This window comes from Erythranthe guttata, chromosome 11, assembly GCF_056151865.1.
Source record: "Erythranthe guttata isolate IM_541 chromosome 11, IM_541, whole genome shotgun sequence".
In the NCBI taxonomy this organism is placed as follows: Eukaryota; Viridiplantae; Streptophyta; class Magnoliopsida; order Lamiales; family Phrymaceae; genus Erythranthe; species Erythranthe guttata.
In genome coordinates, this window is record NC_142543.1 from 3,058,625 (window position 1) to 3,077,749 (window position 19,125).

Below are 19,125 nucleotides of genomic sequence, written 5' to 3' on the forward strand. Positions count from 1 at the left end.
TTCATATTTTAACAAATACTTGTTACAGACTATAAATAAGATATTTGATCCGGAGAAAAAAATAAATGTTGCAATGAAATTTGCAATTTATGTTTACTATTTGTTTGTGATTTTTAAAGGCCTGGAAAAAGTTATTCTCTCCTAATAAATACAAAGGAAAAACCAATAATATAAGGTACGTAATCCATATCTCCCAAACATAGGGGTAGAAATCGGAATGGAACTTTTGAATTCCGCCAATTTTGATCCGAAAATGATCGAATTTGGAACCATATTTTATATTATGATTTAAGTTTTGGTTTTTGATTTTTCCGAATTTATTTGGAATGGAATCGGAATTGTACATAAAATTACCGGAAATTTTGATTTTCGATTTTCGATCCGGTTTTAGTTCCGAATACTTCGATTGTTTTTTGAGATATATAATATAATTTTATGATATATTTTGTAATTCAATAATATACCTTATGTTATATTTTATATGAAATATATAATACCGAAGGGTTGAGTAAATTAAAATCTTAGAAAATATTAATTGGTTTAAAAAACTTGATGTTGCATTTTCCTTGTCAGAAAATCTCTACATCAATTTGCCGTTCCTACATTTGGTTCTATTTATTGTGTTTTGTCGAACTCTCTTTTGGATTTTCTTGGTGAAAATTCCCATTATGACCGAATTTTGAACAAAAGATTATAAACTAATGTCATTTCCAAAATTCCGCCGATTTCAATGTATTTTGAAATGGGAATGAATTTTCGCATTCCAATTGGAACCCATTTTTTACTTTAAAAAAAAATTGAAACTTTTTTGGAGAAAACATTTTCGATCCATTCCATACGATTTCCACACCTACCCAACCATATTCTATTGTATATATAGAGTTGATTTCTACGTCATGTATTCTAAAAAGAATCATAATTTCATATGAAGAAGATTGTGGGAGTTAATAAGGAGGGAATAATGGATGGTACATATATGGATGGATTGATTCATTACAAAGAATAAGAATAGTTCCATACCTCCATGGATGAAACCTTGGATTCTTTTAGCATGAGAACATTTGTTATTCTTCACAATTTGCATCAATTCTAATTGGAACCAAGCATTCAGCATTCCAATTGGTCACTTGCAGCTACGATTCGCTGAGATCACAAGAATATTAATTACACTACACGAGCTTGCCGATATAAAACAAAGCTTGTGCGTACTATTCAAAAGAAAGCTTGTGCGTACTATTCGGAACATCAAAAAAACTAGGGGTGAGCAAGTCGGACCCATCAACCCGCTACACCCGTCAAACTCGTGAAAAAACGTCCCGTTGGGACCGGACGGATAGATCCATCTATAGGATTGGATCCTAAAGTGGTGAAGAACCGTGGGTTTGGGTCTAAGACGGGTTCCATTTTTTTTAATACCCGTGAAACCTGTCCCGCCCCGCCATACAAAACGACGTAGTTTTGTTTACATTATAAAGTATAATAAATTAATAATATTAATGAATAAATAAAGTATCTCTAGTATATCAAATACATAAATAAACTAAACTATAATTGTGGAAGTAATTCCTATAAAAATTATGAAAATCTCTAAGAAAATGTAGGAAAAATGCATATATATACAACAGTCAACACACGGTAGAAAAAAAAAATTGGAAGAAAATGGTGTGGAATGGAGCTCAATGGCGTTGGTTATGCTTGAAAATGCTATATTTATTTTATTTAAATTTTGTCTTTTAAGTTCAGAATTAGTTACTTTTAGTTTTATAATGGATTTTATGGTTAAGACTTGTATTAATTTTTATTTACTCTTGACATTTACATTATTTATGTTTGGATTCAATTTAAGATTTTAGGTTATTCATTTTAGTTTCTAATTATTCTCCCGTAAAACTTATATTTTATATAAAAAAAAATGGTTTAGACGATAACGGGTTTCGACCCGTAAAGGTTGGGTCCTACTACAAACCCGCCCTGGACCCGCCTATTGTAATCCCGTTGAAAACCCACAAGTTTGGTTCTTCAAAATCAAGAACCGTTGTTTGACGGGACGAGAGCGGGTTTTGATAGAACCCGCGGGTTTATAGCCCGCGCACACCCCTAAAAAAAACAGAATGGAATTTGCTTATCAACAAAATCTTTGTTTTTTTCTTTTTTTGATTAAAATCTATTTGCTCCTACTTGACATGCATGATACTATTCTCTTTAAAAATAAAAATAAAAATAAAAATAGCCAACTTTTTATTCCACAAATGAGGAAGTCCCATTTGAGCTATGGTTATATATTTCAATTGAACTCAAACATGAAACATCTCTAAATTATTTTAAATAAATAAATAAAATCAGACAAATAAAATGGCATCAAAATTACTTTTTTGCCAACTTCCAGTTCCCTTAGTTCATATTAGTCCTTGGCAAACCCCAAGAATCAAATGGACCAAGAACAGAAGTGAGTAAATAAACCATTTTAATTTACCCTATAGTTCAAAAAAGAAATATTTGAATTTTTTGGCTTCTTAATGTTATTTTCTTGAAACATTTGTATCATCAGATTTGTCCTCGAATCAGAGTTTCGTGGAGACGCCCGATTCAATCAAGGCGGCCCCGAATCGAGGTCGACGCTTAGGCCACGTTAACTGTGTGCAAAATAATAATGGAGTAGTTCAAGTTACGTTTACACCACCGAGTGTGTGCATGGAGTCACTAAACGGATGGGATGACGAATACAATGGAGTCGTTATCGATCCGACGAGCTTACCCTCTAGCGCTAACGCCTTTGCGTCACTACTTAAAACTTCCTTATCCACCTGGAAATCAAAGGTGTAATTTTATTTCATTTTTATTTTCTTTTGAAGTATACTCAATCTAATTAAATTCAATCAAATTATTCACACATATATATATATACTACTCCATTAGGCCAATTTAGATTAAACAAACTATTTTTTTTTCATTAATGTAATCATATAAATAAAAAAATGCAGGGTAAGAAGGGAATATGGCTAAAGATATTTGAAGAGCAAGCACACCTTGTTCCCATAGCCATTCAGGTTTTTTTTAATTATTGTTAATACTAAAATCAGTGTCGGGGGCGTAATATTGTCGGTTAAATACGTATTAGTGGGCCCCACAATACTACACAATTCGATAAATATTAAATAACGAATCGAAAATATTATCGTGGTTTGTAGGAAGGTTTTGTTTACCATCATGCTGAAGATGGATATGTTATGCTAACACATTGGATACCCGACGAGCCCTGCTCGTTGCCATGTGGGCCACGGCATCAAATAGGCGTCGCCGGATTTGTGATCAACCACAATAAAGAGGTATCGAACACATAACAAATCGATTCGAGGCCCTATATATAAATAATTTTTTTTTTCTAATATATAATAAAAAAAAATTAAATTATGTTTAGTATATAATTTCGTTCACATGTACTAATTATGGAATAATCAGATTCTTGTAGTGAAAGAAAAGTGCTCCTATAGTTGCTGTGGAGTGTGGAAATTGCCAACTGGTTATATTGATAAGGTACCATAAAATAAATAAATTATTTATTTATTTATTTAATTAATTAATTAATTAGTGCTAAATATTAGTTTATTTAGTTTGTTAATATTGTACAGTCTGAAGAATTGTTCTCAGGAGCTGTAAGAGAGGTGAAAGAAGAAACTGGAGTGAGAAGAATATTCCCCCCTTATTATTAATTTATATATACATTAAACAATATTGCTAAATAATTAATTAATATATATTTATTTGTTAATTATATTATACCGTATGTACAGATTGATACAACATTCTTGGAGCTGGTAGCTTTCAGGTCAGTCCCATGCAATAATTATAATTTTCAAAAAACAAAAATTGCTTAACTATTTTGCTCTTAATTAATTATACATTTAATTATTATTATTTATTATTTATTTTTAATTGTGATAAATAAATTAAATATTGGTAGGCATGTCCACAAGGTGGCGTTTGAGAAATCAGACTTGCTGTTTGTTTGCATGCTGAAACCATTATCCCTGGAAATCAAGATTGATCAAAATGAAATTCAGGATGCAAAGGTTTAATTATATATTAATTATAAAAAAATAATGAAAATCGGACGATTATTACATAAGTTACACACGATATATATATAACACAAATTTATGTGAATTTGCAATAGTAACTTAATAATTTTTTATTATGGACACAGTGGATGAGTCTGGATGAACTCGTGAGCCAGGAATTTTACGAAGAAGATGAAATGTCGAAAAGGGTCATCGAAATTTGTAGGGCAACTTACGAGAAAAATTATAGTGGATTCGTTGCACATCAAGTTGTATCAAAATTTGATGGGAAGCTATCTTCATACTTGTATTACAAGGATGTCGACAATATTAGTTAATTTATTCGGGTGTTTTCGATATCTATTTAATGGAAATTATGCTTTATATATAATTATGTATAATTTCAGTTTAATATTTGAAGGATTCCGTATTTTTTACTCACCCCAAAATCATTTTCATTGAAAATAATATAGTCTTGACATTTTCTCATTTTTACATGAATTTGATTTAAACGGTGTGTATTCATTTGCGGCGAAAACATCTAATCAACGAGATTAAATTATCGAATTATTTCATATCATATATACTTGTGCATGTACAGATCTATACGACATATTTTAACCATGTATCCGTATGTAAATTTGTACATTATAAATTGATTTAAAACTAGCTATGTATTTCACCATGTGTGACATGTACTTACCCGATCAATTCAATTATTTCCCCCTTGTCAACTATAGATTTATTTAATATTTCTGGTCCAAGCCCTAAATATTATTCAAATGTTGATTTGTATATCTAGAGCCTTTGAACTTTGAATTTTCAATTTCAACGTGGAGCACGCGAAGTTGAAAGCATGTGCCATGTAATAATATGTAAGTTTGGGATTTCAAATTGGATTATATATATAGTACAAAATAATAATTTTGAACACTTAATTCAAAATTAGATGTATTTCAAATCAATGATATATCATAATGATTATGTAGAGTAGGAATTGGAACAAAATTTTCGATTTCCGTCGATTTCGATTAAAATTTTGAATTTTTTTTTTTCGTTTCTAATTCTGGAAATTTGGATTTCCTATTTCTCCGATTTATACCAAGAGGAATTGAATAGTAAATATATAATTCCAGAAGGGGCAAATGCAAATTTGAGGAAATCTACTCTCGCGTGAACATTGATGTGTGTATGTAATAGGTTTTACTTCTCGAGTTTTTGGTCAATTTACCTAAAAATCCTTTTCATGCCTTTAAATATTCTCTAGTTGACTTATTTCTATGCTCACTACTAATATACGCCATTGGTTGCTAAATATGCGTCGTTTTGCACATTAGTATAAGTTTTAATATATTTTTTAATTAATATATCTTGATTTTATGAAAATAGATATTGATAGACTGAAGTACTTTGTTTACTAATTAATGAATAAATAATATTGGAAAGTTAATAAGGTAATAATTGAAAAACATATAATTAATGCAGCGTTGAAATTGTAAAGTGCCAGATGATATGGAACAAAAAATATTATTAAAAGATACATATATTGTGGAACTGAGACAGTACAAAGTTCGACCTGAATGTATGAAATTGCGAAATATAATCGGTTATCGAACGTTGTTTTGAACTCAAATTATTTTAATAATCAAATTAAAAAAAACAGTGTTTTAACTCCTTAAACTTTCAGAAGCCACAATTATGATTTTATAAGAATATTTACACATGCGCGATACACACACAAGTTTGTGATTATGAGATGTATACAAAATGGAAGTTATGAACTTATATTATATACTATAAATAAAAATATCATTATTTGAAGATATAAAGATCATCACATATTCAAGTGATGATTAGACTCGTAAAAGCTTACAAGGCCATTCTTTTTTAAATTTCTATTTTTTTTATACTTCATATAAGAAAAGAAGTGGACATACACCAATTTGAATTAAAAATAGCAATTATAATAATAATAATTATTATTATTATTATTATAATAATAGCAGCCAATGATTCATATAAAATAGTATTTAAATTTTGTGATTATGTAGGCTGCGCCACATCGTACGTCACATATCATGTTTGGACTTAAATTTTGTTTAACCACTAATATCAATAACGTCTTATCCATGAGTTCTACGAACAATTAGTCACTCGTAAGTTTGAATTATCTTATTAACGGCCGTAGATCGAATTTATCAAATATGGTTAGCCTAATATGATTTATGTCTTTCGTATTTCAATTAGGGGTTCTTTCATTATAAAAAAAAAATAAGAGGGTGAATCATAACCACCGTCTGAGGTATGGTCAAATTACGAAAAAAAATCCTCATGTTTGGGTAATTGCAACTGCCCCTTCAACTATAAATATTCTTACACGTCCACCATTGTGGTGTCAAATTTAGTGAAATCTTCTAGATTATATTTCATATTCTCCAATTTTGTAACCGTTTTATACCATTCGAGCTCCACATTTTGAAGCAAGATGATCATAAGATGTGTTTTTTAGCGTGTATATATCAGATTGGGGTGCATCAGAAACTGCATCTTTGCACAAAACAAGTACAAAGTAGAGAACATTCCACGGAATCTAGAATATTATGTTGAATTTGATACTATAAGGGTGGATGTGTAAGAAAATTTATAGTTGAGGGGTAGTTGTAATTATCAAAACATGAGGGGTTTTTTTCGTAATTTGATATACCTAGGGGGTTGGTTGTAATTTACACAATAATAAAATATAAACAATTAATCATGTTACAATCAAAAAATTTAATTTATTATCTATTTTTTCTTAATAAACTTATTACAAAAAAAAATATAAACAATTAATCATGTTACAATCAAAATAATTAATTTATTATATAAGTTTTCTTAATAAAAATATTTTTATTCGACTCGACCCTCTACAAATTTTAGATAATAGTCAAAAAAAAATAAAAATAAAAGTGTATACTAATTATTAATGCATTAGAAAAATAGTAGTTGATTAATAATTGATAGTCGTGTCAGCTAATTTCTGAAAGTGACCTAAAACTTGAATACCAAATGTATTAGAAAATACAATAATTTAGATTTATACAGTATATAGTAATGAAATGTTATTGTCACATCACCCAAAAAATAATTAAAACTACTAGTCACCAATCTAGTCAAACACCACAACAATTTAATTAATTTTGGGTAACATTTACACCCTGAGGTATGCTGAAATAAATTTAAGGCCCCTATGGTATTGATAATTATAATTACTCCCTGAAACATTGTTAGAAACTCTAACGGGATAATGCATTGAATACGTTATTCCGATAGAGTTCCAACGGTCTATAAGTTTCAGGAAGTGGTGGAGACAACATAGAGTTATGGGTGATTTAAGAAATGTATCTAATGCATTATCTCTTTACAGTTTCTAATAATGTTTCAGGGGTGATTTGTAATTACGGTACCATAGGGACCTTAAAGTTATTTTAGCATACCTCAAGGGTGTTGGTGTAATTTACCCATTTATTTATTTATTTTTTAATAAGTATTTTTTTTTTTAAATGAAACAGAATCAGGAACAAAAATAGAATCTTCAAACATATCTAGAAGACACTCACCTCGCAAGAAATCATACGACCACACCATTTTTACTAGTATAAATACGTGGTCCAGAACCGAACCATTGTACCCTATGCTAAGAAAGTAGTACACTATCTTCCAACTGCAGAAATCCCCCCTGCCAAAAACCATTTTCTCTCTCCTCATTTCCTACTCTCTCTCTTCTTTTTCTCATCTGAAATTCCGTGAACTCCACCTGATTTCTCTGCCACCTGTTTCTCCTTTTCAATTCAACCCCTCTTAAATACACACCATAAATCTTCTACGTATTGATGTGTGATTATAGTTTAAATTATCTATTTATTAATTGCTATGAAAATGATACTTCCGGCGTGAATTTTGATGCCTAATTGTGGTGGTGCGTCGACATCCGCCGTGTTGAAGCTGAGCTGCGGCGGCGATCGAAATTAGACGAGAAATTTGCGTTTTTTTTTTTTTGAAATTGAAGATTAAGCGTGGGTAACTATGGGTTTGGAGAGCAATTCTATGCCTAAAATCGTGATTGGGGATTTTGGTTACACTCTTGAAGATGTTCCCCATTTATCTGACTTCATTCCTCATCTTCCTGTATGTATACTCTCTCTCTCTCTCCTCTCTCTCTTTCTCTCTCTTCTTTCTCTCTCTAAGTCAAATGTTTGGTTCTTCCTTCTTTAGTTTCAGAGCTTTAATTTGCAATTAAAATAAGCACGTGTGTTACTCTGTTTCACTGTTATTTACGATTTGCCTTTTCCTGAATTTTCCGTTGATGCTTTTAGGTTTATTGTAATTTGCAAATTGTAATCCACTGGTAATTATGTAATTTTCAATAAACCAATTCCCACTTAAACTAAATCACTTGTTGTACATGCATCTTAATTACATCTAAAATTCTCAGTCATTAAACAATAATAAGTATAATTTTTATTTTAAATATTATTTTAAATTTGCTATTTATTAGTTTTAATTCGTGTTTTTTTCCTCTTCGACAGACTTATCCGAATCCGTTGCAAGACAATCCTGCATACTCAGCTGTTAGGTAGGTTTAAATTTTCCATAATGTCAATTTCGATTTAGTGTTTTCGACTAAATTTTTGTTTTCCTCGCAGGCAATATTTTGTCGACTACGATGACACCATTGCACAAAACGTGAGTCTCTCTACACTCAAATTTCTCGATAATAAAGCTCGTCCGTTTTGATTAATCTTTCAAGTTACTTTTAAACAAAATTGAGTTCATTAAACATTAACATTGTCGAACACGCAATTTTATGCAAAAAAAAAAAAACTAAAATATATCGTTGTACGCGATTTTTTTTTCCCTTTAGATTGTTGTTCACAAGGACACTCCAAGAGGGATTCATTTCCGACGCGCTGGTCCTCGCCAAAGAGTAAGTAGCCCTACTATTAGCCTTAATACCCGAACTAATTTCGAGTATATATATATTTATTTATTTATATATATTTATGTTTTTTTTTCAGGTTTATTTCGAGTCGGATGATGTGCATGCATGTATAGTCACGTGCGGGGGCTTGTGCCCTGGTCTGAACACAGTTATCAGGGAAATAGTATGCAGTTTAAATTATATGTACGGTGTAAAGAGTGTTCTTGGTATACATGTAAGTTGGAATTTAATGTCAAGAGTTATATATATAGATATATATGTATATGTATTATCCAGTAAACTTTCCATTTTCAGCTAATTAAGCCAGGAATTAAATTTGTAGGGAGGATATAAGGGATTTTATTCTAAAAACACGATATCTCTAACGCCGAAAAGTGTGAATGATATTCATAAACGTGGAGGAACAATACTCGGTACATCTCGAGGTGGTTACGAAACTAAAAAAATTGTCGACAGCATTCAAGATCGAGGAATTAACCAGGTACACCTCTCATTATCAAAATTTATTTAATTTTCTTTTGTTATATTTAAGTCGATAGTCAGCAATCCAATTTTTTTTTTTTTTTGGCATCGTTTACTTTTTAGGTCTACATAATAGGTGGAGATGGAACTCAAAAAGGAGCAGCCGTAATTTTTGAGGTACAGTTTGATTCAACTGCAATTTTTTGTTTATTTTTTTGAATAGTTTCTAGTTGCCGAATATGAAATTATTTATTCGTCCGTCCAATAGGAAATCAAAAGACGAGGTTTGAAGGTTGCAGTTGTCGGAATCCCCAAAACCATCGATAACGACATCCCGGTAATTAATTTTGTGAGATATGTTCGTTGTCAAAAGAACAAAAGAGTCTTAATTTAAATGTTCGTGTTTTTGTCGCTTTCTTTGTTCAGGTGATCGATAAGTCGTTTGGTTTCGATACAGCTGTCGAAGAAGCCGAGCGTGCTATTAATGCGGCCCATGTTGAAGCTACAAGTTTCGAAAATGGCATAGGTCTTGTTAAGCTAATGGGAAGATACAGTGGTATAATTAATTTTGTGCATTTATATCGATTTGCTGAAAAACTCCTCGTGTTATAAATATTAGCAAAACATAACTATTAAATTGTGCATTAAAGGGGTTAGTTTGCTAATATTTATAACATGTGGGGTTTTTAAACAATTAGAGTAAACATAGGGGGTGCTAAATGCAATAAAACATGTCTACCGGGAATTCATTTTAATTATTTAATTTTTATCAGCAAATTGTACTAAGATAGAAAGAAATGATTTTTATCTTGTGCAGGATTTATTGCTATGTATGCTACAATTGCGAGTCGAGACGTTGACTGCTGCCTTATTCCGGAATCGCCCTTCTATCTCGAAGGGCGCGGTGGTCTTTTCGAGTATATCGAGAAACGGCTTAAAGAATTCGGACATATGGTTATTGTTATAGCCGAAGGTGCAGGGCAAGAGATGCTTTCCGAGAGTTTGAATCAAAAAGATGCTTCCGGAAACAAGCTTCTCCAAGACGTTGGACTGTGGATTTCACAAAAGATTAAGGTCCGCAAATGTGTGTGTGTTTGTGTGTGTGTGTGTGTGTGTGGGTGTGTGTGTATATATATACACACGCTTTTTTTGGTAATTAATTTCAGTTATATTCGATACATTGTTTCAATAGTAATGGCATTTTTTTAATTGATTTGCAGGATCACTTTTCGAAGGAAAGAAAGATGACGATTAATCTCAAGTATATAGGTTAGTACCTAATAAATAAATTAATTAAAAATAAAATAAAAAATCTGATGTTTATAGCAAAAATAAAGTGATTAAATATTTTGTTTTGCAGATCCAACATATATGATTAGGGCTATTCCTAGTAGTGCATCGGATAATGTATACTGCACGCTTCTTGCTCAAAGTGCTGTTCATGGAGCGATGGCGGGATATACCGGTTTTACGGTGGGCCCCGTTAATGGAAGATATGCTTATATACCTTTTCATGTGAGTTGTTTAATGTTTGCTTATTTAGTTCATCGGTTGCTATTTGATTAATTAAAATAATTAGTTTCATTTGATGTTTGGTTATGTCGATAACTTTTTGAAATTCCAATTTTTTTTAGGACGAATGAGTGATTATCTTATTTTATCGAGAAATTGCTTAATCTTGTTTCGATTTAATCATAATTTGTGCAGAGAATTAACGAGAGGCAGAACAAGGTAGTGATAACGGACAGAATGTGGGCCAGGCTTTTGTCTTCGACCAATCAGCCGAGTTTCTTGAGTACGAAAGACGTTGTCGAAGATAGCATGGACGACAAAAAGGAGACACCTAATTACGCATTGTTAGAAAATGGCTTCGCGGATGCTCACAAATAACTACGTCGTTTTCTAAACGATGTTTTAAGCTTGCCACCGTCCATATATAGATATATGCATAGTTGTTTCGACTTTCGATAAATATTACAGTAGTTTTTGTTATAATATGAACTCCCTGTTGAAATAAAGAGGTGGATTTTTGTAATGGTTATTCTTCTTCTTGATGTAATAAATAGATGCTTCATCGAAAGCATGTCATCGATATGTTTCAATATATAAATTTCAAGACAAACTCAAGCCCGGTGATACGGGCCATTCTGACCGAGACGAACAATTACGGACTAGGAAGGGCCAATCCGTCAATATAAAGAAGAGACACCAAAACATGCACCCCGAGTAACGAGTTAAGAATACTGCATCTCGCAGTCCAGTATGGAAACGAGGTTAGACAGGCCCAAATGATAAAGGCCCAAGATACATGGCTTGAAAAAAGGGAAAAACCCTAAAAAAGGATTCCTCATCTATAAATAGGGAAATTATTACCCATTTGCACACACACTCTTTTTGCATACACTTTTAAATATTATAACACTTGAGAATAATACTGACTTGATCGTCGGAGCTTTCCCGCCGGGAACCCCTCCCGGCGTTGCAGGTATCTTCACCGGAGTTTGGATCACACGCTTGGTAGAAGGGAAGGAGCCCCACGGACCAAATCACCCGGTCTATTCTATGAAATATACCGGGTAGATTTACACCATTTATACACACACACACCCACATTGGTGTGTGTAAATAAACGCTAAAAAATCACCTAGTTTAGTTTTTACTGGGTGTAACATAGAAATAAGCAATCAGGACTATGAGAAACTTCTTCACCTGATATAAATAGATACCTAATCTGAAAAACAACAAAAAAAATTATTCAAAAAATTTATTACTGAAAGTGTTTCTAATTTTCTAAAAATTACGAAAATGACCGACGACAAGTGTCCGACACGTGAATACATTAACAAATTGAGATTTACGTGCAAGCGAGTTGCGACATAGTTCAATAACAAATATTTGCTGGGATGGGGCGGAAGTGTAAATTAAAAAAACTAGTGTTTTGTGAATAGTAGAGTGAAAGTACAAATTCGCATAACTTCCGAACCAAAAAATCAATTCGACTAAATCACGAGGACCTAAACCGAAACATTGAAAATTGAATAGCAAAAGAGGAATTAAGAAGAAATTTCGAACAAAAACGACTGCAATTTCACCCGATCGGATTGATACGAAGAAGAAGAAGAAGGGAGAAAAAAGAAATGGGTATAAGATTCGTACTGATGGTGAACAAACAAGGGCAGACACGTTTAGCACAGTACTATGAATACCTAAACGTCGAAGAACGACGCGCTCTCGAAGGTGAAATCGTTCGCAAATGCCTCACCCGCACCCAGCAACAGGTCTGCATCTCTCTCTGTGTATGGATTTGAATCTATACGGATTTTTTTTCTTTTTGTAGTTTGTGCAAAATATTTTCTGATTTGTAGTCCTCGATTTGATCGCGATTTAATTTTGTCTATCAATTTAAAGAGAGAGGATGCAATTAAGGCGATTTAATTGTGTTTTAGATGATTCTCTCTCTCTCTCTCTCTCTCTCTCTCTCTCTCTCTCTCTCTCTCTCTATGCTGTCAATTATCTCAAATTAAGCTTGAATTGCCATTGGAGATTTTATAAGAATACTTATGAGGATCACTGATTATGATCTACAATATAATATATGTTCATTCTCTATTTGGTTACATCAGTTATTTTGAAGTGACAAATTTGGATAAAGGTATCGGTTTGGGTTGTTTCGGTTTGGTTTCAGTTTCGGTTGTGAATCGTGGGTACATATTGAATGCAACCATATCCTATGTAATCACATCCTTCGTATCAAACGGGACCTTATAAGATTAGTGATGGTCGGATAATGGAGTTTCCTTCGTTTGTAGTGGGAATGTTGGATATAATGTTTGAAATGTATATGCCCTTTAGAACCACATTTTAATCTTCTCATAGGGGCTTCCTTCATTTGTACATGACGGTAATTTGTTAAAACGCTACGTGATGTACCTTTTTATTCATACTACTTGTAAACCATAGGGGATGTGTTGAAATCTGTTATCTTGAGTCATTGACGAATCGAGAATGGTGGAAAATTTGAATTCTTGAGACGAAAGCATTTTGCTCCCTTCTCCGTAACGAATCTCTGACCGTTGCATTGTTTTCTGTTCTATGTTTGTTGAACAGTGTTCCTTTGTTGAGCATCGGAACTACAAAGTCGTTTACAGGAGATATGCGTCGCTCTTTTTCCTGGTTGGAGTGGACAACGAAGAAGTAAGTTACTTTTGCCCGAGATATTTTTTATGGCTTCACTCTGCAATATTACACGATTCTTCCACGATCCTGCTTTTTTATTCTTAAGACATATTTACCAGAAAGGTATACTGAAAATAAAAGAGGTGGAAGTCTCATTTTGTTAGTTACTGAATTGGAAGTCTCGTGTTTTTCAGTTCTGAATTAACTGATATTGACAATAGAAATGTATTTTGTTATCTAGCTCGTGTTTATGTTGGACACTCGTAGATGTGGTAAAGCTTACATGTACAGTATAGTAGAGTGCTTGAGTATCACCGTATAAGAGAGAAAATTTGGGTTTGTCGTGTCCTGCATAATTATCGATTTCAATGAACATGTTCGCTATAGTATGGTATAAATTGTAATATTTCCTCCTAATTATGAAATCTTGTGCTGCTTTTAGATAACAAAATTCAGCTACTTTTATGACTGTTATTTATTTATTTAGTTTTTTTTTTTTTTTTTTGTGCAGAATGAGCTTGCAATTTTGGAATTTATACACCTGCTAGTCGAAACTATGGACCGTCACTTTGGCAACGTGGTGAGTTACCAAATCAGATGAATTAGTACGAAACGAAAAAATTCTAATTTAACCGTGTTTAATATATTTATTGAATTTCCCCGACTTGTAATTTTTGCAGTGTGAGCTGGATATCATGTTTCATTTGGAGAAAGCACACTTCATGCTCGAGGAAATGGTGATGAATGGCTGCATTATTGAGACGAGCAAGACAAATATCCTCTCTCAGATACAGCTAATGGAGAGAGCATCTTAGGTTTGTTCTAAACTTTTCTGATGTTTATCTCACTTATTCGTGATCGATGTTCTTTTTTCCGGGTTTTTTTTCTCGTTTTGGTGGCATGTTAACTGTGTTACTATTATCACTATGGTAAAAAAAAAAGGTTGTATTTTTATTGAATTTTGATTTTCACATATATTTGGGATCCAAATTATTACATTATGTAATTCATGGAGGACACATTTGCTGCCTCAGTAGTGATTTTCTTTCATTTTCTAAATCATTGGCCTTGTAATTTTGAAAAAAAAAAATAGTTTATTGCCATCGAAATTAGGTAAAATTGCAATTTACGAAAACCGCGGTTGGGATGATGTTTTATAGCTAACAAAACATTTAACTTTCGAAATTATATATTAAAAGAAAAACCTGAAACAAATTGAGATAAGTACAGATAAATCCCTATTGCCAAAGCAAAAATGCGGATCAGTCCCTGTCTAAGTTTCACACGCTTGTCGGTCCCTAAAGCAAACTATTAAGCGCATTTAGCTCCCTAGTGGTAGGTGAAACTACGAAAATACCAATCTTAAAATACTGTGGTCCCAAATGCAATAAATCCAATCTTAAAACCCCTGAACATAAAATTGCTCAATAAATAAACACTTGAAATTTTCTTCCATCTATTTACAGATTACAATGCTAAACCAATTATTTACTACTTCTTGGCTTATAGCTGAAACCAAGGATATTTAGCAGCTATGCAAATAATTACAAATAATGACCAAATAATACAAATAATACAAGAAGATACTCTACACTATGACAAGCATCTTCAATCAATATCATCAGACAGCTGCAGGCCAACCGCCTTTCCTAGGATCACTAACCGCGGTTAGTACTCCACAGAGTACATTCTTGTTTCGCAGTTTTCTGCCCGAAAAATCGACTGCATTTGTAAGATTTTGAACAACTAGCTGACAAATTGCTCCACCTGCTTTAGCCTTAAGTTCGTGACCTTTTTCTCTCAACAACTCCTTTCTCTTTTCGGATAGTTCTATGTGTTCCCCATCCACAACAGTCCAGTTCTCGTACGAGACGACATTTGGAATTAGCTGCAATAAAAAGTATTTTAAGGTTTAGGCACATCGAGTACGTAACTTATTATGTAGCCTTTATACAAGATAATCTCAGCGTATTCTTCTCCCAACAGTTAATCGTAAAGGGTAAACTGTTAAATCCAAATTAATTTGAACTCCTAAAACGAAAAATAAGGGTGGAAATCGGACAGATCAAATATGAATTAGCACTTTCGTAAAAAAATCCATTTTCTTCCGGATGTGGAAAACTAATTCCAATTCCGTTCCGAATAAATTCGGAAAAATCAGATATCGGAAATTGGAATGAAAAAGCTTTTTCCAGAATCGGAAATTTTCTTATCAGAATCAGCAGGATTCGGAAATGCAAAATACATAATATTTTGATATTATAAGTGTAATTTTCGGAAATATTTTTGGAAATTAAAATCCGATGGGAAATCTTAATCTAATATCTATTCCAATTCCATAAAAGAAAAACAGAATAATTGGAATCGAAACTTTTGAAATTTCGAATGAGAATTAATGTTCCAAAAATCGTAAAATTTCGGATCAGATTAAGCGGAATTCAGAATTTTTGTTCCAATTTCCACCCAAAATATTGGCCAAAGAGACAAATAAAATGAAACGTATAGAGTACATAACTAGTTTGAAGATCAAGAAAATACCCTGTGGTATACTCTTGCAGTCTGAATAGCTGCTAAAGGTTCCATCCCCAATATAAAATGGTTAATGAAAACTTGTACAACTGCAGGAATAATGTCCAAACCACCACTTCCACCGATCACCCCTGCTAACTGATTGTCCTACAAATCGTAAAAAAACAATATATAAGATATTTGAAAACTCATATTCTAAAAAATATTCTGACGCAATTTTAGCAAGAAAAAACGAAGATGTCAAAACAATTGGTTAAGCTGCTATATAGATATACCTTGAGAATAACTATTGGGGTCATAGAAGATAAGGGCCTTTTATTCGGTTTAATAAAATTAGTTGGAGCAGGAGGGAGCTTATCAGGCGTTACATCAGTCGGTATCGAGAAATCATCCATTTCGTTGTTCAGAACAATGCCTGTTGAAGGTGACATCACACCACCTCCAAAAACGTAATTCACTGTACTTGTCATTGACACTGCATTTCGATCCGAATCTACTACACAAAAATGACTTGTTCCATGATCAATAATCTGACTCCACCTACAATAAAAAAAATATATATATTTACGGGTCGACCCGGAAAATTATCGGATTTAGTTATTTAATTAATCATGGACTACCCAAATATTGAACAAAACTCATTTATGTAATCAACCGTAAATTATCGTGCCAACGAAAAGGAAACCCTAAAGAAAATATACCTCTGCATATAGTATTCAGGAGGGAAAGTGGTGTTATCAAATATCCTCTCTCGGATTCTCTTCGCGAAAGATCTAGAGAGCATATCAGATACAGTCGTATCAATATTCTCGAAAAGCGGGTCCCCCAAGTTCATTCGTACAGCAAACATGTGCTTCAGGCTTTCGATCAGACGATGCAACCCCAACGCACCCTCACCACCATCTCCATTTCCATAACCTTCTAGAACATTCAGAATCTGTAACGAACAAAAATGGTAAATCAATATTCAATATACATACAAAACGAGAAATGCTGAGTACACAACGAGAAAATGCTAAGTTCACCACCAACCAATGAGAGCGCGAGTGTTCCGCTCGAAGGAGGTGGCATCCCCAAGATTTCGTACCCCATAACCTTTACAGAAACAGCATCACTCACTGTTGCTTTATAGTTTCTTAAATCCTCCATAGTCAAAATCCCACCTGATTTTTTTACGTCTTTAATTAGCCTTTCACCGATTTTCCCGTTATAGAAGGCTTGAGGCCCTTGTTCCGCTATTGCATGTAAGGTGTTACCGAGTTCCACATTGTAGCATGTATCCCCGGATTGTAACAATGTGCCATTTGGTGCATAAACTTCTCGTAAACCGAGGTCGTTTATTATTTTATCTGATTGTTTGGCAATATTTGCTCCGAGGTATGGAGTGACTTTAAATCCTTGTTTGGCAAGTTTAATGGCCGGATCAAATAAAGAACTCCAAGGCAACCTCCCGAATTTCGACCAGGCAATGTGGAGCCCGGCTAACTCACCGGGAACGCCCATTGCTAATGCTCCCTCGTATTTGGCTTCGGCATTGTTCTCGTACATGTTCTACATGAAGAAACCATGTAGATGTGATTAAGGCTCTGTTTGGATCAAGGAAAATGTTAAATAAAAAGATGAAAGGACTAGGTGCAATAGATTTTCCATAAAATCAATTTCAGCCCCATTTTCCTAAGGAACCAAACACATACTAGAGATTTTCAAATTCTTTGTTTTCATTTTCATTTTCATCATTTCAAAATCTATGAACCAAACAGAGCCTAAAAGTTCGGGATGTTTGATCCCAAAACGAAACTCTAATTTTCAACTTAATTTTAGTAAAAAAAAAAAACGGAAAAAAAAAAAAATCAACGGACCTGTGAAGCAGCTCCGGGAGCAGTTTCCCTCATATCAATTGCAACGGCGCCCAATTCCGACGAAGATCTAACCACCATAAAACCACCACCTCCAATTCCGCTCGACATCTGACTAACAACACCGAGGCACAGTGCAACTGCAACAGCAGCATCGACGGCGTGGCCGCCCCTTTCGAGCATGGCGGCGCCGATTTCAGAGCACCGCCCATCGTCGGCGGCGACAACCGCTTTATGCGACTCGATGATATCGCTGTTCGATTTCGGAGCATCTCTCTTCAATTCTCCTGATCTTCTCGGAGCAAGGCCTTCAAATTAGGAAAAAAAAAATTATTTTCAATTCTCTCGGCGACGATCTCAGAAATTCAAAAAAAAAAAAAAAAAAAAAGGAAAAATAATTAAACAAGAGAGAAGAGAAATTTACATGATATGAATACGATTACGATTAGAGATAGAAGAACGAGCAACAGAGCTTTATTCCATCTCCTCCTTCTGCTGCTGGAATCTCCATCGCTGGTCAGCAGAGAAGATTCCAAGCTCTGTTGCCCCATGAATCTAGCTCTAATTGGACCTACTTTCTCTCTCTTCTCTCTATGTGCGTGCTAGTGTGTGTGAGAGAGAGTGTGTTGTGTGTGTGTTTCTGTTTTTAGAAGTTATATTTTATTTTAGTTTTGTTTGTTGTTATGACAAAGCAGCAACTCAGTTTTCATAATATAATAATCTAATAATTACGTGCACAAACACTCCACAAGTGTAAAACGTGGCTGATTAAATTATACTCCCCTCCCTCTATAAATTTGTGCCAGTTTTTTTTTTCACATTGGACTAAAATAATTTTGTTTACTATTTCCTCTGTATTTCATAATATTTGTTTCTTTTCAGAATTTTTTTTTTCTCCATATTATCTGTCACTTTACAATTCTAATGCTGCATTAATTATTTATTTTTCAATTTTACCCTTATTAACTCTATAGCACTTTTCCTGCATTAATTAATAAACAACGGTATTTTGGTCCATCAAGATCTATTTTTCTAAAATCAATACATATTTATTAAGATTCTT

At 33.3% G+C, this 19,125-nt stretch overlaps 4 protein-coding genes across 6 annotated transcripts; 3 read left to right on the plus strand and 1 right to left on the minus strand.

The window, feature by feature from the left end:
• The first annotated feature begins 2,285 nt into the window (after positions 1-2,285).
• On the plus strand, positions 2,286-4,490 carry LOC105965434 (nudix hydrolase 8). Of its 3 annotated transcripts, none has more exons than XM_088825695.1 (9): positions 2,286-2,446; positions 2,549-2,817; positions 2,982-3,047; positions 3,189-3,326; positions 3,460-3,534; positions 3,612-3,680; positions 3,792-3,826; positions 3,962-4,070; positions 4,205-4,490. In XM_088825695.1, exons 1-9 carry the CDS (start codon positions 2,353-2,355, stop codon positions 4,394-4,396), a joined length of 1,047 nt encoding a protein of 348 aa, XP_088681821.1. In that variant the 5' UTR covers positions 2,286-2,352; the 3' UTR covers positions 4,397-4,490. The 3 variants fall into 3 exon arrangements, with proteins under 3 accessions (XP_088681821.1, XP_012845430.2, XP_012845429.2); XM_012989975.2 differs by having other exon boundaries at positions 2,289-2,446; positions 3,630-3,680; XM_012989976.2 differs by lacking the exon at positions 3,612-3,680.
• Positions 4,491-7,628: 3,138 nt separating this feature from the next.
• On the plus strand, positions 7,629-11,623 carry LOC105965528 (ATP-dependent 6-phosphofructokinase 3). Its single transcript, XM_012990085.2, has 13 exons — positions 7,629-8,225; positions 8,627-8,673; positions 8,744-8,783; positions 8,962-9,024; positions 9,116-9,253; positions 9,362-9,520; positions 9,625-9,678; positions 9,770-9,838; positions 9,928-10,057; positions 10,319-10,575; positions 10,722-10,770; positions 10,862-11,016; positions 11,209-11,623. Exons 1-13 carry the CDS (start codon positions 8,124-8,126, stop codon positions 11,389-11,391), a joined length of 1,446 nt encoding a protein of 481 aa, XP_012845539.2. The 5' UTR covers positions 7,629-8,123; the 3' UTR covers positions 11,392-11,623.
• A 744-nt stretch (positions 11,624-12,367) lies between these two features.
• Positions 12,368-14,736, plus strand: LOC105965430 (SNARE-like superfamily protein). The gene is made up of 4 exons (XM_012989970.2): positions 12,368-12,779; positions 13,609-13,695; positions 14,189-14,257; positions 14,358-14,736. The coding sequence occupies exons 1-4, from the start codon at positions 12,639-12,641 to the stop codon at positions 14,490-14,492; spliced, it is 432 nt and encodes a 143-aa protein (XP_012845424.1). The 5' UTR covers positions 12,368-12,638; the 3' UTR covers positions 14,493-14,736.
• Positions 14,737-15,076: 340 nt separating this feature from the next.
• Positions 15,077-18,904, minus strand: LOC105965492 (glutathione hydrolase 3). The gene is made up of 7 exons (XM_012990044.2): positions 18,487-18,904; positions 18,066-18,370; positions 17,239-17,757; positions 16,908-17,143; positions 16,482-16,746; positions 16,216-16,353; positions 15,077-15,565 (listed from the first exon to the last, which is right to left on the minus strand). The coding sequence occupies exons 1-7, from the start codon at positions 18,611-18,613 to the stop codon at positions 15,299-15,301; spliced, it is 1,857 nt and encodes a 618-aa protein (XP_012845498.2). The 5' UTR covers positions 18,614-18,904; the 3' UTR covers positions 15,077-15,298.
• Positions 18,905-19,125: the final 221 nt, after the last annotated feature.

Coding starts and splice junctions, on each gene's coding strand:
- LOC105965492 (XM_012990044.2), bottom strand. CDS start 18,613: ATGGGGCAACAGAGCTTGGAATCTTCTCTGCTGACCAGCGATGGAGAT. Junction 16,747..16,907: donor CCTGAATACTATATGCAGAG/GTATATTTTCTT, acceptor TTTTTATTGTAG/GTGGAGTCAGATTATTGATC. Junction 16,354..16,481: donor CCCCAATAGTTATTCTCAAG/GTATATCTATAT, acceptor TACGATTTGTAG/GACAATCAGTTAGCAGGGGT.
- LOC105965434 (XM_088825695.1), top strand. CDS start 2,353: ATGGCATCAAAATTACTTTTTTGCCAACTTCCAGTTCCCTTAGTTCAT. Junction 2,818..2,981: donor TATCCACCTGGAAATCAAAG/GTGTAATTTTAT, acceptor AAAAAAATGCAG/GGTAAGAAGGGAATATGGCT. Junction 3,827..3,961: donor TTGGAGCTGGTAGCTTTCAG/GTCAGTCCCATG, acceptor AAATATTGGTAG/GCATGTCCACAAGGTGGCGT.
- LOC105965430 (XM_012989970.2), top strand. CDS start 12,639: ATGGGTATAAGATTCGTACTGATGGTGAACAAACAAGGGCAGACACGT. Junction 13,696..14,188: donor TTGGAGTGGACAACGAAGAA/GTAAGTTACTTT, acceptor TTTTTTGTGCAG/AATGAGCTTGCAATTTTGGA. Junction 14,258..14,357: donor ACCGTCACTTTGGCAACGTG/GTGAGTTACCAA, acceptor TAATTTTTGCAG/TGTGAGCTGGATATCATGTT.
- LOC105965528 (XM_012990085.2), top strand. CDS start 8,124: ATGGGTTTGGAGAGCAATTCTATGCCTAAAATCGTGATTGGGGATTTT. Junction 8,674..8,743: donor CCTGCATACTCAGCTGTTAG/GTAGGTTTAAAT, acceptor TTTTCCTCGCAG/GCAATATTTTGTCGACTACG. Junction 9,679..9,769: donor GAGCAGCCGTAATTTTTGAG/GTACAGTTTGAT, acceptor TCCGTCCAATAG/GAAATCAAAAGACGAGGTTT.